The 16717-nt window shown below is 43.4% G+C and overlaps 1 protein-coding gene across 1 annotated transcript in view; it reads right to left on the bottom strand.

Moving 5' to 3' along the window:
- Positions 1–83: 83 nt before the first annotated feature.
- The window catches only part of SLC7A14 (solute carrier family 7 member 14), a 75527-nt gene continuing 58893 nt past the window's right edge, over positions 84–16717 (bottom strand). Inside the window, exons 4-8 of the mRNA XM_032783685.2 lie at positions 16022–16239; positions 12345–12491; positions 11189–11397; positions 8548–9425; positions 84–1488 (exon numbers count right to left, since the gene is read on the bottom strand). Coding sequence (XP_032639576.1) covers positions 1166–1488; positions 8548–9425; positions 11189–11397; positions 12345–12491; positions 16022–16239 — 1775 coding nt within the window. The 3' untranslated portion in view covers positions 84–1165. The remainder of the gene's footprint in view (positions 1489–8547; positions 9426–11188; positions 11398–12344; positions 12492–16021; positions 16240–16717) is intronic.

The following is a 16717-nucleotide window of genomic DNA, read 5'->3' as shown; positions in this document are numbered from 1 at the left end:
CCACAAATATTGTCCAGTGACGACCTAAAGTTAATGATCCATGTGACATAAAGTAACAAATAAAAACTTCATCTGAAGAACTGAAATCTGAATGACAATCTGGACTGTGCCCAGTGGGAATTATTATGGATCAGTGAATCAGTAGAAGACACACAGTGATGGAAATGGAGTCCAAGCCTTGGTACCTATGGTACCAAGAGAAATGGAGTTTGATATTTAGGAGTATTTATAGAGGAATGAATTAAGCCTAGATGAGGAGTGACCCTCATCATGATTAAAGATGGGCCCAAACCAGAAAGCTTAGATCCAGATCTGAGAAAATTCAGATGTGCTGGGATCTGAAGTTTGGATCTGGTCTGTTCTAGAGCATGGTGCAAGCCATGAAGGTTGCATTTTAATCCCAAAGCTTGGAGTGTTTGGATTCAGGAAGTTTGGTTCAGGCCCACCCTAGCCATGGTGTTTGCAGTGAGAGCCATGGTGCTGAAATGGAGGATGAAAATGTTGCTCTGTGAGACCAAGATCCCTGGATCTCCTTTCAATCTACTCCTGAGATACCCTTGGGAAACATTTTACTGCTTCAGTATGCTTACACCTAGCTAGCAAAGGTTTTCTTTCTATAAGTTCAACGAAAAAATATACTTGCTAAGAAAATGCCAAATATGTTGCTTCACACCAGTATAGTCATGGGGTAAATATTCTTTCTGGAAAGCACAGAGAATATGTCTCATGCCCCCACCAATTCAGCTGGTCATGTAACTGCTCATATGAAACCCACCCTATTTGGCACATGTCTCATTTAAATCACATTGTCAGTGCTGCCAAAAGAGGTCAATAGGATGCTTAATAGACATAGAAAGAATCTTCCAGTCACCTAATCCATCCACATGCTGGCCCACTTGGTAACATGCACCAAGATAGGCCATGCAGGTGGACTCCAAATGCATCACTTGCTTGTTTTGTTCAATGTGACTATCTCAGAATTCAGGATAAACTTTTTTATAGAATTATCCTGAAGAGTAACAAAGTGAGTGAGTAAATGACGTGATTCTGGGCACTGAAATTTTAGGAAGGATGGAATTTAAAATGAGAGCCAAAGAAGCCTTCACATTCTAGCCCAAGGGTTAGGTTAGTGAGAAATAGCATTGTGGTTTTGTTTGTATTATGCCTATTCTGGTGAGTAGTCAAGCTCATCATTTGCAATCAGGGCCTCGAAGTTCTGTTTGTGTTTGCCTTTGCTTTTCGATTTGCTACTCGTCCGACTTCTTTCCTTTGCCTCCGACATCTGCTGGTAAGAGAAGCCTTTGTCTTCTAAAGGCTCCAAGTCCTGATAGTTGTCACTCTCATTAGCATAGGAAAAGCCTTCTTCAACTGAGAATGGGTCAACATCCACATCATAGCGCTGGTATGTGCTCTGATGAAGGACCTCTTCCCGGGCGCTGATCTCAAGTGTGCTGTTCCACATGCCGTAGCCAAAGTAAATGAGCAAGCCTGAGAGAGAGGTGGGGGGAGACATCGAGGGGTACAACTGTTAACTATCTGAGAAAGGAAACACTTTGGAATAAATAAATAGTGTGTTCTAGTTAGTCAAAGATTAAACAGTTAAACACAATGATCTTATAAAATTGATAGTGTGATGTTACTGCACAGCTGTTTGTCTCTCTGTTAGAATACATGGAATACATGCATTTTAGAGTGGCAGGAAGAGAAGAATAAGAAATACACAGTTACTGGAGTTAGGCACCATTGTTCCCCCCTGGGATATATGGGTCACATATTTGGGCCAGATCCCAGCTAGTGTAAATCGGTCTAGCTCAAGGGATGTCGTTGAAGTCAATGGAATGACACTGATTTGCACCAGCTGAGGATCTGGTCTATGCAATATCAGACCTCCAAAATCATGAGATGGGTTTATAAATCATCATGAGATTTTAAAATAATACAATTTGGATTCTTTTCATTTGCCTTCTGGTTTTTGAACCTTTAGGGCTCACGTTTTGAAGTTTCTCTCTGCAAACACAAGGGCTAGAACTATACTTATTGTTTTAAATGCAAGGTGAAATTCTCACATAAATACATGACTCCAGGATCTGGGACTTGAAGAAAAACATCAGATATCATCGGGCTCACAATAAAATCCCCAAATTGCATTTTCATACCTTTATCCTCCCCAGCCACCCTTTCTCTTCAGTCTATTCGGTGTTCCCTGCATTCCTACTCTCTCTCTCTTATACCGTTCATTGCACAGAGCCAATGTGCTTCACAGTCATAAGGTTAAATACGTTTGATGCTAAAATGATACAGAAATCCTGCCCTCCTGTTGCTGTTAGTTTCTTTTTAAGCTTTTCTTTCTCACTCTCTTCTTATGTGACAGTACACAATCTCTCCCTCCCACCTACCATGAATGTTTTTTTCCAGAAGCCAAGGTATATGGAGATTTAAGATCCTTAATTGGTAATGGATTCAAGAATCTATCTACTGCAGATGTGTTCCTGCAGGAATTTCATTGGCTCGGGTCTGTCTCAGCTCTGGCAGTGGTTGACATCATCGTGTGAGATAACAGAAAATTCACACACCATTACTGCAAGTCTCACACAACAGCAAAGGTAAAACAAACTGTACCCACTTCACCTCTTTACCTCAGAAGCTGCAGGGGAAATAATTAAATTTAAGAGAAGCTGCCTTTCTTTAGTAATTGCTTGTGGCTGGTAACTGAACTGATGCCATGTAAGCCACAGGGGAAAGTTAATTAAATCTAGCAGACTTTGTTGCTGTTTTGAAGTCACCCTTGATTTAAAGCTGCAAGAGGAAGTCATTATATTTGACTGGAGCCGCAGCTTCTTAAGTGACAGGGTACAGTGTATGGCTATTTCTCCTGAGAGTCAATAAACATTTGTGTGTGTGACCTCCAGCCTCAAAAGCATGTGTACAAGCTACTGCAAAAGAGCTATATTTTGTAAAACAGGCTCCTCCAAGATAGACGTCTCATGCTCCAGGGTGAGAACTGCCTGCAAAGGTCAGGAATAAATGATCTCCCATGAACAACTGAATATGATCACAGAATTTCTGAAGCAACTGGGTGTTGGCCACAGCCAGAAGAAAAGTACAGTAGAGTCAGGGCAAGCGCAACCCATTAGGCGACCTAGGTGGTCGCCTAGGGCGCTAACATTTGTGGGGCAGCGACTGTGGTGGCCAGATCTTCGGCCGCCCCGGTCATCGACGGTATTTCGGGGGCGGGACCTTCCGTCGCCTCTGTCGGGGGCGGCATTATGGGGCGGGACCTTCCGCCACCTCTGTGGGGGGCAGCATTTCAGGGGCGGGACCTTCTGCCGCCTAGGGCAGCAAAAAAGCTGGAAGTGCTCCTGAGTAAAGTAGAGGATTGCCAATCGTAAGTGCTCAAAAACAAGGAGTCAGGTCCACAAAAAAAGAAAAGAGAAGAAATCATACGACTGACAAATATCACTAGATTTACAAAATAATTAATTTGGGGGTTCTTTTTATTTGCCTTTTACCTTATAATTTTTGACTCTGTAGGTGTCATATTTTCAAGCTTTTCTCTGCAACTCTGAGGCTAGAATCATAAGTCTTGTGCTATTTGGTGTTTTTTCTTAAAGCCCCAGCTTCTGGAGTCAGGTGATTATGTGAAAAGCTCAGCTTTCATTTTAAAAAAAGGAAGTTTCTAGCCATCATGACTGTGAAGGGAAGCTTGATAATGTGAACCCTAAAAGCTCCAGGACTATAAGCAGGGGTGAAAGTAATAATAAATTCTTACTGGTATGGGGGCTGGTGCCTTGGGCAGAAGGGGCGGGGCTGGGAGGGGTCAGCTTTCCCCAGCCAGCCCATCCGAGCTGCCTGATCCCTGCCGCCCAGGGTCCGGCGGTGATTTAAAAGGGTCTGGGGCTCCGGCCACTGCCACGGTAGCAATGACCAGGAGCCCCAGACTCTTTTAAATCGCCAGCCCTGGGGCAGCTGCCTCTTTTACCCCTCTCCCATTGGTGGCCCTGCTGGTAGGGTCCCTAACGGGAGGGCCACTGACAGGGGGAAGGGGCAGCAACGATAAAGCACTGCTGCGGCAAAGGACCCTCCTTAAAGCGCTGGTCTGGGTCGGTAACGGCTTCTTACCGGTACGCTATACCAGCCTGTACTGGCTCACTTTCACCCCTGACTAGAAGGCAACTAAAAAGAGCCCAGAATATATTATTTTTCTTAAATCTCATGGTTTTTAAGCCAATCTCATAATTTTAGAGGACCTGACTCATGATTTTTGAATGCTTGGAGTTCGCAATACTTAAAATACTGAAAACTCCATTGACACCTGCTTGCATAAGCTCCAAATTTGGCTGTTTTTACTAATAGACTCACATGAAGCAATAAGGATTTCTGTTCCTGCCAGTGAGTTCCTCATCCCCAGTCAGCCTGGAGTATTAAAAAATAGATGAGCCAGGGTCCTAGATATCTCCTGATATGGTTGAAAATTATGGATCCTGCACCGCCAGATGGTCTGTCTGTTCATAGAAATTTAATGAAGCTGCAGTTCTGAGCCCTGGGAAGTGCTAGTCTGCACTCAGTCCAATTAAATCCTAAAAATACATCTTGTGAAGCTCTTTTGTGAAGCCCTCTGCTTACTTTACTGCTCAGCTGGATAGGGCTGCTTTGAAATAAAAAAGCCAAAGCAAAACAAATTACATTGTTTACCACTATTTAGATTCTGAGTGAGTTCTGTGGAGCTACAGAATGTACTGCACTATTTCTGGAGTGCAACAATTACGCAAGTGTGCCTGATTGGGAAGTAGGGAGAGAGAGAGCACCTTTCGGACAGGACTGCTCGGTTCTCAGGAGAACCTCTGGGATTGTACGTAATTGACCTTTTTTCCAAAGAGTCTGTATAGTTCCCCCTTTCTGAAGAGTACAGAGCAAGAGGACGCTCTCTCTGCACAATACACTCCAGAGCTTAGGGAAATGTTGAGGTTTTAAGATTGCCACTTGCCCTCTTTTTGCCTTTAAAGCTGAGGTCTTTTTTTTTTTTTTCAAACCAGAGCTCAGCTGGAATTCCCATCCAGAAGCTGAGAGCACGGATCAATGCTCCATTGGCTCACTTTCCAGTGGAAGTGAATAAAGTCTCACATTGCAATTAGGAACATAGAAGCCATAGGCACTGCCATATTGGATAAGACGAGTGGTCCTTGTATCCCATTAGAGATGCTTCAGAGGAAGGTGCAAGATACCCCATTACAGACAAATCATGGAATAACCTGCACATAGGAGAAGTACTTTGCAAGCCCCAGGCAGTTAATGACTGTGTTATGCCCTAGAGCATAAGGAATTATATCCCTTATGCTTATTTTATTTTAATGTAAGGTAAATGTGGCTGTTCTTGTTATTCATACCAATGTCTCATTCTTTTTAGATACTGTTAAGTTCTTGGCTTCAGTTATTTCCATTCCCGGTTTTAAATGTGTTGCCAATTATTTCATTGGTGTCCCCTTGTTTTAGTGTTATGCAGGGGCAAATAGGAAGCATCTAATGCCCTTCTCTGCACCACTCGTTAAACACTTCTATCATATTACCTTTTATTTGTCTGCTTTCTAAACTACAACTCTGCACATGGAGGTCTTTCTATTCCTCTAGCCATTTCTGCTGCACTTCTCTGTACCCGTCCTGTTTCTGTTATAACCTTTTAGAAATGAGTGACCAGAACAGAACACAGCATTTTCCTATATCAAGAGCAGAAGGGCTTCATTGCAGAGGTAACTTGAGCTGTAAGTTGAATGGAATGTTACTCCTCACTCGAGTTCTGTCCATACACAAAACTCCTTAGATTGAGTGTGGTGACGCTTTCAGCTCTAGCTGGCTGGCCTGTCAGCGGGTATAGGCTAAAATGTCTTACTGCTAACTTGACTCCTTTATAGCATGGATGCAGCTTAGCTCCATTTAAGTGCTGCTAGTCCTCCAATGCCTTTCAACGAGTTCTTCCCAGATTCACCAGGAAAGGCTCAGGTTCCTGCAGAACCAAGGGATGTGCCCCCAGGAGACTTAGTGCCATGCACAAGTGATTGCAGCATCAGTGAAAACACAGCAGCGTGAGCGTTATTTTGCACTGTGGCTGTGTTCCCGTGAGCCAGGCTAACTCAAGAGGAGAGACTCGAGGGTAGCTATCTCCCATTAACTCTGCAAGATGTACCCTAAATGGTGCAGTTAGCATGAAGTCTGGCCTGAGACCAGGAATGTTCAATCAACTCCTGATAGCCTGGGAGTGGACAGAATATGCTATTGGTGAAGCTCATTCTTTGGCTTGCTACTTAGACCTTTTGGAAAAATTGAACCCAAATCTGGATTCAGTAACAATATGCTGACTATGGTCCTGATCCTGCAATTTGCATGATCCCTTGTGCCTATGGAGAGTCTCACTGAAATCAATGACTTTGCAGGCGCACAGGGGCCCATCCATGTTGATCGGGGACTATGACTAGAAATGTTGGAAATGAGCTGTAACACTAAGAAACACAAGCTTATCACTTTTGCTATGTGATTTACCCAGCTAGTCTGCAATGAAGAGATCAGGACAGTGCTTAGAGCCAGTTTAATTTGGCTGTGCCCTTCAGCAACTATGGAAGGGAGAATAATTCATTTAACTGAATAAACCGATTTATCTCTAGCCATCACTCTGGCGCTCTTCTCCTGGAGGACGTTCCATAAAACAACTTCAGGGTTCATTTACAAGAAACCAAAATCTGAACAGGTACCCAAATTAGTTATGGAAAAAAACTATTAAAAATGGGATTTAGTGCAACGTCTAACTCATAAAACAGGCAATTTACTTGCTAGTGAAAGCAGCCCCCAAACTATGCAATGCAGGTGAAAGAGCAGCTGCTGAAATCTGCCCTGGCCCTGCAGTTCTGTGGTGACAGATAAGGGAGTGAGACCCAGGCAGCTTTCATGGTGGGTGGGATAACCGGTCCCTCTGGATTCTTTTATAAACAGGAAAACCTGCCTGCTGCTGATAACATATATGGACGAGTTTTTCATTGTTGATTGTTTTTCACTTTTAGTCAAATAGAGTAAATTTCTACCAATAAGAGCCGTTGACAAGGCCAGACTTTGCAGCTGCCAGCTGGAATGGAAATGTTCGAGTGGAATCCAGCAGCATCACTGTGGTAAATGCTGAGCTGTTCTTCTCTCCCATCACAACCCCTGGGAGGGATGCTGATGATGAGAAGACTGCTTGAATTTGGATCAGGCTGACACATGGCAGACAAGCTGCCGGCTCAGATGTCAATCATTGTTCCTCTTTAAAAAATGGCTTTATCTTGTAAGCAGAATACCACTGAGCATACAGCTTCCCAACTCTCACCCTGTGCCATGTGGCCACAGTTGCAATCAGAGGAGGATTCTGAGCTCTGGTTGGATTGGGAAGGGGGCTGTTGGCAGGACATTTGGGGCAGGAACAGTCTTTTTGTTCTGAGTCTGTACAGCACCCTAGCATTAAGGGGTCCATGACTGGGTCTTCTAGGCCCTACCATGATACAAATAATAATATTCCCCATGAGGGATCCTTGACTCTGGTGTTCTTGTCCTGCTTTGGTTCTCTATGGCCCAGATTTGTTAATCTTCTGGACGTGCTACAAGGTCCATTTTTCCCCCTGGGCATTTGGAGAGGGTGTGTTGGTAGATGTGGGACTGTTATTACGATTATGATGATAGTAGGGGTAGTTATGGGGAGGGACGAGAAATGTAAATATTTCAGTGGTGGGAGAGGAGTTTATTGCAGAGATAATCATTTTAATGTTGATACCGACTGTCTGAATGTTTGTAGACGTGCCCGGACAGCAGGGTGGGAGATGGGGAAAAAAGCAACCAGAAATAAATACACACCTACATAAACATGAATACTAACCGTTAAGCACTGGCTTTAAGAGATGGTGTTGTATGATCGTTAAAATGTGAGGTTTCCTGCCTTCTAATCTCCAGTCTGACACTGGCTCACCCTACAGCCTGCGTAGCTGGAGTTTCAGTGTGGTTGGCTGCATAGATGGTCAGATTGCGGGTAAGGCCTGGATTCAATTCTTGATTGTGCCTCTGCCCTGCAGGGTGACCAGGGGCAAGGCACTTCACCCCTCTGTGCTTCACTGTCTCTGTTTGCAATGTGAGGATAATGTTGCTAGGCCACTTCCCAGAGATGCTGAATTAATTTGAATTTTTAAACGTGCTTCGGGATTACAGCTGAAGATGCTGCAGAAGGGAGGAGGATTGTGATATACCTTAGCTGACAACTCACACCAGTTACAGTGACAGCATGGTCCAAGTGTTCTAATTAGTAAAGTTCTCCCCTCCCCCTTTATTTTGGAATTTATATTATATTCAAAAAATCTCCCCCAAATAAGGGGAGAACATGAAAAAAAGAAAAAAAAGGGGCAGAAGAACAGAAGTAAAGAAAAGGAGGGGAGGGGCAGGAAGTGGGGGAGAGGGGGAAAAAGGGGAGTGACATCTAGGTTTCCATCTGCTAGAGAAGTTACTTTTACAACAGACTAACTTAAAAAATCCAAGACTTACCCACAAAACACCAGACAGCAAATCGGACCCATGTGATCGTGGAGAGCTTCAGCATGAGATAAATATTCACCAACATGGCAAATGCAGGGACAAAAGGGAGACAAGGTGCCATATATGGCAGCTTTTTGGGGTTTTCTGGCTGTTGCAAGATCACAAATACCAATGCAATGATGAGCAGGACCATCAAAACCACCAGGAGAATAGCCCACCATCTCTCATCATAGATATAGTCTGCACCGAAAATGATGAAAGAGCAGAAGATGAACATCAGGACGAAAAGCAGGAGCACACAGGTGGTGACAGTGCGGCCAGTAGCTGCAGTCGGGCGATCCATTTTCCCTGGCAGTCCCAGGTGAATCCTCATTGTGTAATAACGTGGCCCTATTAACTTCTTAAGCTTGATGAGGTAAATGTTTTCAGACTCATCTGCCTCGATTCCTGAGGTCATGTCGACTGTACCATAGTTGGGGTGGTTGATGTTGTAGGTGGGTTTATCTGCTTTCCCAATGAGCATCTCATTGTCACCCAACGATGGCAGATTTTTTGCACCGCACGTGTTGGTGAGTGGGCCAGCAAACTCCTCCCCTTCGCTCCCTGGAGAGCAAACCTCCTTCTCACAGTCCACTAGAATTCCTTCCTTCTTCTTGGTGTGTTCCTCAGAGAGGAATTTGACAAAACCGTCAATGTCACTCTCTGGCTGGTATCGGAGAAGCAAGACACAAACAGAGACCAAAGTGTAGGCCAGGAGTGTGCCGATGGACATCATTTCTATCAGGTCCCTTAGGCTGACCAGCAAGGAGAGCAGTGCTGCTAGAAATCCTGAGACAATACAAGCCACCACTGGAGTCTCCGTGTAAGAACTCACATGGGACAAGAATCTAGAGTGTGAAACAGTCACAGACCGTTAAAACTGCACCCAGTGGAGACTGCCCTGTGACAGTAACACGTACGTGGATGCAAAGCCGCGGTACTAGGGTTTGGAGCTAGACTAAGATCTAGTATAATTGCTTCTCTGGGTAAAACTCTAGTGCCTGACCCTCCCAAAGAAATGACTATAATGAGAAGGGAGCCCACCCTAAATTTTGGGTAGCTTGTAGCTCCAGGCATCTCAGTATGATCTGAAGTGCACATCAGATCATTTAGGGTGAAACTCCCATTGACTTCAATGAGAGCAGAGTTGGGCCAATGATGAATGTTTTTGAACATCCCCCCATAGGACTTGATCATGGATTCTTTGCACACTCCAACTCCAATTAGTTCACTAGAAGCTTTAGGTGCACATAGCACAGAGGAGAGAACTCATAGTCATACCGACTATGGTTATATCCACTATTGAGTTTGCTAATATGGGTAGCCTCATTGACCACAGCTGGGATTCTCATGGTAGAACCCACCAAGCTTAGTAATGTTTGTAGGATTGGGCCTTTTACAAACACGTTTACAAACATATCCATATGTGTTTAACATGCCAAGGCCTACACCTGTCTGTCGGCCTATGGTATTTATATAGCACCAGGAGTTAATAGTCTAAAAGCTTGATCCAAAACTCACTGAAGCCAATGGAAGGACTCCCATTGACTTCACTGAGATTTGGATTGGGCCCTAACTACTTGTAAATTCAAAGTGGTAATTCAGAGCTCTGCCGTGCAAGTGTTTTACAGTAAAGGTGCTGTGACAAATGGAGTATATTTAATTCTAAGTTATAGTAGAAGTATTACTCCTTTTCTTTTATAAAACAAGCAAACACAAAGTTCAGTAGGTTTTACACTCTAGATGTGAGTTTATTCTAGGGAAAATATTTAGATCTAATTTCTGTACAATTCTGGCTGTTTCTTTTACACTTTTTCCTATAAAAAAACCCAGAGTGCATTTCTCAGTGGGGAAAGGTATGTGTAATGATGTTGGTATAATTTAGTTCACTGTGCTGAGTAATGACCCAGGAACATCTCAGCCAGTTTTAAAAATGACTTTTTGGGAAAAGCAAAAGTCTTAAACCAAAGTGTGACTTTGGCCTTGATATTTTTACTTTGAGAGGTGTGTGTTTGTTTGGTTTTTGTTTTTGATAGGTGAGTTATTGCACATTCACTCCTGTGTGTGCGAACAGGATGCGATCATTTTGAAAGACATAGGCATGAGTTACTTTGTTTAGACTATTCACCCTGCCCTCAGACATGCACACACATTCCCTGTGTAAACTCTGACATCAGCTATTGCACGTGTAGATCCCTCCTGATTTCCCGGATTACAGGCTCTGATTTGTGCTTGCATTCCCAGTTACTGATTTTTAAGCTAAGCTCCCATTGCCCCCGTGTTCCAACCAATGGCAGGTTATGGCTCTCAGAGCCTGGTGAAGTGTGGAGAGAGGGTATCCCACATGTTTCCTTTCCTCTCTTAGACCTTCTGAGGATTCCTAGCAGGCCTGTGCTGCTGTGAAGCCTTTTCAAGGTATCACTGCTCCTCTGACTTTGCAGCTCTCTGGCTATTTGATCCCATACGTGCTAAAGGACAAATGCAGCCATTAAACTGAGAGGTTTCCATAGACAAGATGAAATGACTGACTTTGAATCAATCATTTTTAACTTGAACTCAAGTCACAAAGCATCAGGGGGCAAAAATAATTGACAGCAAAAGCATGACTCACCTGAAGAGCAGCCCATCACCAGCCATGGCATAAATGACTCTTGGCATTGGGAAAAGGGAGCCCAGCAAGCTCACTGTCAAGCCTGCTACAGATCCAATGGCAACAATGAATTTAGCGGTATAGAATCCGTGGGCTACAAACATTTCCATCAAAGGGGATTCAGAATCAATGGCGGAGTACGGCACCATCAGAGTTAAGATTACACTGACCTATCAAAGACAAAAGAAGACACCGAGGTAGGAGTGGAGGAGTACAGAGGGTTGTTCTTGACTGCAGCATATATTTCTGCCACGGACTCACAATGGACGAGATCAGTTTCTCAGTGATGAAAGTCAGAAATATTTAAAATGTGATTTCAGAAATGGCCACGTGTCCTATGTTTCTTATATAGCATACTTAAACCATTATTTGCAAAGGACAAAATATGGTCTTCACTGAAGAACAATTATCTAAATGAAAAATAAATGAAGGGACTTGGCTGGTAACTGCCATGATTAAAGAAAGAGGATAGCCTGATAGCCTTTGGATAGGTTTTGGATAAAACAGTCAGAACAACATTTTCCCCCTATGACTCACTCAATTTTGTTCCATTATCCTGAAGACAGATGTGTGTTTATTTGGATGCAGAGAAGCAGAACAATGCTTCTGCCATTTCTACGCTTGCCACCCACACCTGTTATTGCCTGTGAGCTATGATCCTTGCTGCCTTGGGCAGCGTCCCAAATTTGCAGCAGTGTAACTGGTTCTTCTTCCAAAGATGCAGCTCGGGAAATGTGTCCTTCATCTCTGGTGCTCTTCTTTGTTTTGCTGCAGTCTTAAACACTGACCTGCCCTTTGTATCGGAGGATATAGATTATGCATGGGGAAAAGACAGGCTGTCACATGCTGTCACATGCTCCATGTAGCTGGCACAGGAAATGGGATCCCCATCAGAATGAAACTATCTGAATCCTCCGCCTGGAAACAACAGACTGGGAGGTTAAAGGGCAGCCACAGAAAGACATTGATGTAGTCAAACACATCCACAGCTGAAGTAGTCGTGCACATCCACCAGAGAAGGAAACATTTGTTACATGATCTCACTGGCACATTATCTCACTAAAGAAAGCAGCACAGAAGCTACAGTAGAGAAACGTTGTATGTATTTGGTACTTACAGATACATATGCCGTCAGGCATGTGACCAAAGAAGCCGTGATTGCATAGGGAATGGAGGTGTTGGGACTCTTAGCTTCTTCTCCTGTGGTGGCGATTATGTCAAAGCCAATGAACGCATAGAAACAAGTAGCTGCACCTTTTAGCACCTGCACAAATAATTGACTTAATCAGATACATGAAGGAAAACTAGTAGAATGAGAGATGCCTCCTTGTATTCCCCTGCCCCACCCCCATCAAGGGCTGGAAGGCCCACTTTACTCTTACATGGGGGTGAGGAGAGAAGGGACACCACAGCCGTGGAGGCCTCCAGTAGCAGCCATGGAGAAGTCCCATTACCAACCCGGTGGCCTAAAGGGAGGCTTTCCCCTAATACTTCCTCCTACAGAGTTTCCTAATGCGAAGCCAAATTATTCCTGCTGGGGAGTGGATTTTGGCTTCTGTGAGAACATTGAAATCAGTGCCTATTGGACCAAATCCTAGCCCCCTTTAATGTGAGTGGAAGTAAATAAGCCTATGTAAAGCAAGGCAGATGTCGCTCAGAGTGTCTCTAAGTTTTCAAACACGGATGCTTAAGCTAAGGAATCTGGTTCCAATTTCAACTGGTCTTTTGGACACTTAAAGGCTGATCTGAGTGCCCCAACTGAGCATTCTGATTTGGGGCCTGCACCTGGGAGAACCAAGAATCCAGTGATTTAATCTAGTGCTTCTATTTCAACATGCCACTTGAACATCATGCCATACAATGAAATATCTAGAAATAAAAGAGCATTCAATAACATTAAAACAAAAATGTTAAACCAAGGCTAGGAGATCCATTGGATTTGAGAATACTCAGCTTGTACTCCACCCTTTGAGGCAGGAGTTGGGCTTGGGTTTTCAGGCTTGTGGGGCTTGGGTTTTCACTAAAAGAGGGTCATTTGCAACTTACTAATGCTTGACACAGATCTGTAGTTATGCAGCCCCTGAACCTGTTGACAGATCCTGACAGTGACAGATAAGACAATTAACCAGTTTTATATAGTCACTTGCTTTCATGCTATTAGAATCCAAATCTGATTAAATTAATAAGGATTTGTAACATTCTCACACATTACATATTAGCAAACTGTTTAATGTGACAGCAAAATGTGCTAATAGAAGGACCAGAATAGATATAATCAGATGTGTGGAGCTTTCAAAATAACTTCTGTTTTGTATGGAAACTACAGATGGGCTAGCAGCACCCACTGGGAACCCTTGTACTGTTTAAATATTTTATTGTGTTTATGTTCTTTAAATATACAATATTATCAAGGACAGTTATCAAACTGAGGAAACAAACACTGTAGCATGTGCAATGGCTGAAAATTACATAAATGGCAAGTTGCAAGTCAAACTGAAAGCAATTCTTTATTTAAATACAGAGGTGGAAAAAATTGGCCTTGGCTTTCTGTAAGGTATTCTATGCAAGACAGACAAAAAAGGTAGTGATTTTTAAAGTGTTGGTCTCGCAGAAAGACACAAGAAGTGGGTTAGTTTGCAGAGTGTGTATAATATTAATCTATATAATCTGTCTATTTAGCAGTGCACTAGACGGTAAAATTCACCTCTCTGCAGAGGGCCTCTGCACCACTTAAGCCTCATTTAAATCCTATTTTAAAGGACTTAGCTGGTGCAGATGCCTCATGGTGGCCCTCTGCACAAGAGTGAATTTCACCCTAAACACAGCGACTGCATGATTATTTTTACAAAAGCTAAATTTTGGAGCCAAATTTAAGTTAATCCAAAACCCATTTAAATTAATGGGAAGGTTCCCGTTGACATCAATGGGCTTAGATCAAGCCCCTTATTCCTTTAAATTCTGTACTTTTACCTTGAGTCTTTTGTAGGTTTGGATACAAGAGAAATGGCTGGTTTTTTTTTTCTATTTCTCTTTGTTTATTGTTCCTAATATGTGGCATAAAAAGGCCAAGCAGCTTCAAAAGATAAATGTAATATACGCTCTCAAGGGGGCTTCTTTCTTCTCTTTAGGTTTTATGTAGCAGAAAATATTGATTTATTTAAGAGAAGAGGGAGGAAAAACATCAGACAGCCCAGGATCTGCTCTGATAACCAAGAATCTTGGTTTACTTTACTTTCCTCCTTATTTTTCTGTACAAAACCTTATGGAGTTGAGCAGTGTAAATCTGAGAAATTATCTTGGCCTTAGTCCAGCCAAGATATTTTCAGTCTCTGCTCATCCTTGGATAAAAACCAGTTCAAGCAGGCTGAAAAAGCCAAATCTGTCCAAATTCTCAGTAAGCTGTGAGCTAACATCCATAAAATAAGCACTAGCAGGTGGCTTTATGAAGTGCACAAAACAAACAGTTTAGAATATTTTTACTGAAAACTAACCCAAACAAATATCAGTATGTTTCTCCCTCTTTATAGAAACTGCACTAGCCCTCCCTTAACTTCTTTTTTTATCCATGGCTACTGTATTTTGGTATAACATTATAACAACATATCACTTCAAATGTTTGGCTCTTGAGCTTAGAGTTATGAAAAAGTTCTAAGCTTATTCTGATGGAGTGGGGGAAGACTGGACCACAAGTGACTTTTTCAAAGATGGGCAAAGGTTGTCATTTGGGATTTGGTTATGCAGATGCAAAGAAGGTTTGGATCCAGATCCCAGTATAACCCAACTCACTCTGTTCAGCTGGGAGAGAGCAGGGCTTCAGTAAAACACCTTGTGTAAAAGGTTCAAAAGCACTTAAGTCACTCAGGAGCCTGATTTCCATTGAAAAATCAATAGGATGTAGGTTCCTAAATCACTTAGGCACTTTGGAAACTCTTACTCTTCAGCTTATTGCTGTCAGTCTAGTTGTATGAGGTGGGTCAGGGTTTGGTCTCTGGATCAGAGCTGGGACCTGGATTCCGTATGGTTTGGACTCTCACGCTTTGAGGGGGTTTGGAAGAATGGTGCCAGATGGTGCCAGTTATTGCCCTGTAAATCTGTCTCTGGGAGTTCAGTATACAGCAGCACTGGCCTTCCCTTTAGAGAGCTCAGACAGCTCCCTCCCCACCGCTGCCCAGACTTCCCCTCTTTCTCAGATGCACCCACAGTGCACAGAAACTACCTCAACGGCTCCTGTTTACCTATGCTCCACCCCCTCCAACTGTGGTGGCCCTCCCCAGACTCCCCTGTTTATCAGGCCCTATGACCTCTCTACATGGCCAAGGAGTCAGGAGATGAAACCAAAGTGGTGCTTACTAAGAAGGAAGCAGGGTGACTAAAGACTTCCATTGTTACATAGCCTGAGGGGAAATATGGGACAGTGACTAGGGCCCTGGACTAGTTGTCAGAACACCTGGGTTCTGTTCCCTGTTGTGTGTGACCTTGAGCAAGTTGCTTCACCTCAGTTTCCTCTCCCACCCTTTGACTGTTATGTTTTGTTAGTCCCTGCTGAGAAGAGCTGATAGTCTATCTCTTGCTATGGATGTGTACAGAGGGTGTCCAGCACACTGGGAGCTCTGATCTCAGTTGGGGCCTCAATGTGCTATGTAATACAAATAAATAATGATGACCTGCTAGCACAGCAGATGGGCATTGGAGTGGTGTGGCTTCTATGGTGTGGGCCCTATGTGACCAGCTAGGATGCTTCAGTTAAAGGCTGCTGCTGCCCATAGCATACCAGATTGTGTGTAAGACACTTACCCCAGACCATCCAAATGGCAAGAACTGCCCTTCAGACCAGTTGTTGCCATTGACAAAGAAAAGCCCAGCGATCACGATGAAGAGCCACACTACCAGGTTAATTGCATTGAGCACATTGTTAAATCCCACGGAGTTCTTCACCCCCATAGCCACAATGATGGTTACAATGACAGCAATAACCAGAGCAAGAAGATCTGGGTATGATTCCTCTCCATTTCCTGGAGAAACAAAACAAAACACATGTGTAAGTCTTCATGCACAGCAAGAGAGAGAAAGAAAAAACCTCAGGAAAATCCCTTCCCCTGTCTTGTGGATTCTGGAGCAATATAAACATTTGTAGAGCTGCTCTGATCCTAATGCAAAGGATTAACGGTTCTCAATAGCTGATGTGCAGCAGGCCCTGGTTTAGGAGGCACAAATCAAAGCACCTCCGCTTACATTAGCTACGATACATTTCAAAGATGTTCACCCCCAGGCTTTAAGCACAAAATGATTATTAGCTAGGGTCAGGAAGACATTTACTCCCATTTCATAGAATGGCGCAACAACCAGGTGCCTTACAATGTTTTAGCACTTTCCTTGTAAGAAACAGGATGCTGGATGTGATACAGCATGGCCAGAGGGCAGCATAAGAGTGTTAGCAGGGGGCCTTATTCCCTGCCAAGGGAGGAAGGTTTGCTTTAGATTAACTAGAAC

This window comes from Chelonoidis abingdonii, chromosome 8, assembly GCF_003597395.2.
Source record: "Chelonoidis abingdonii isolate Lonesome George chromosome 8, CheloAbing_2.0, whole genome shotgun sequence".
Taxonomy (NCBI): domain Eukaryota; kingdom Metazoa; phylum Chordata; order Testudines; family Testudinidae; genus Chelonoidis; species Chelonoidis abingdonii.
This window is presented reverse-complemented; position numbering and strand designations above follow the sequence as displayed.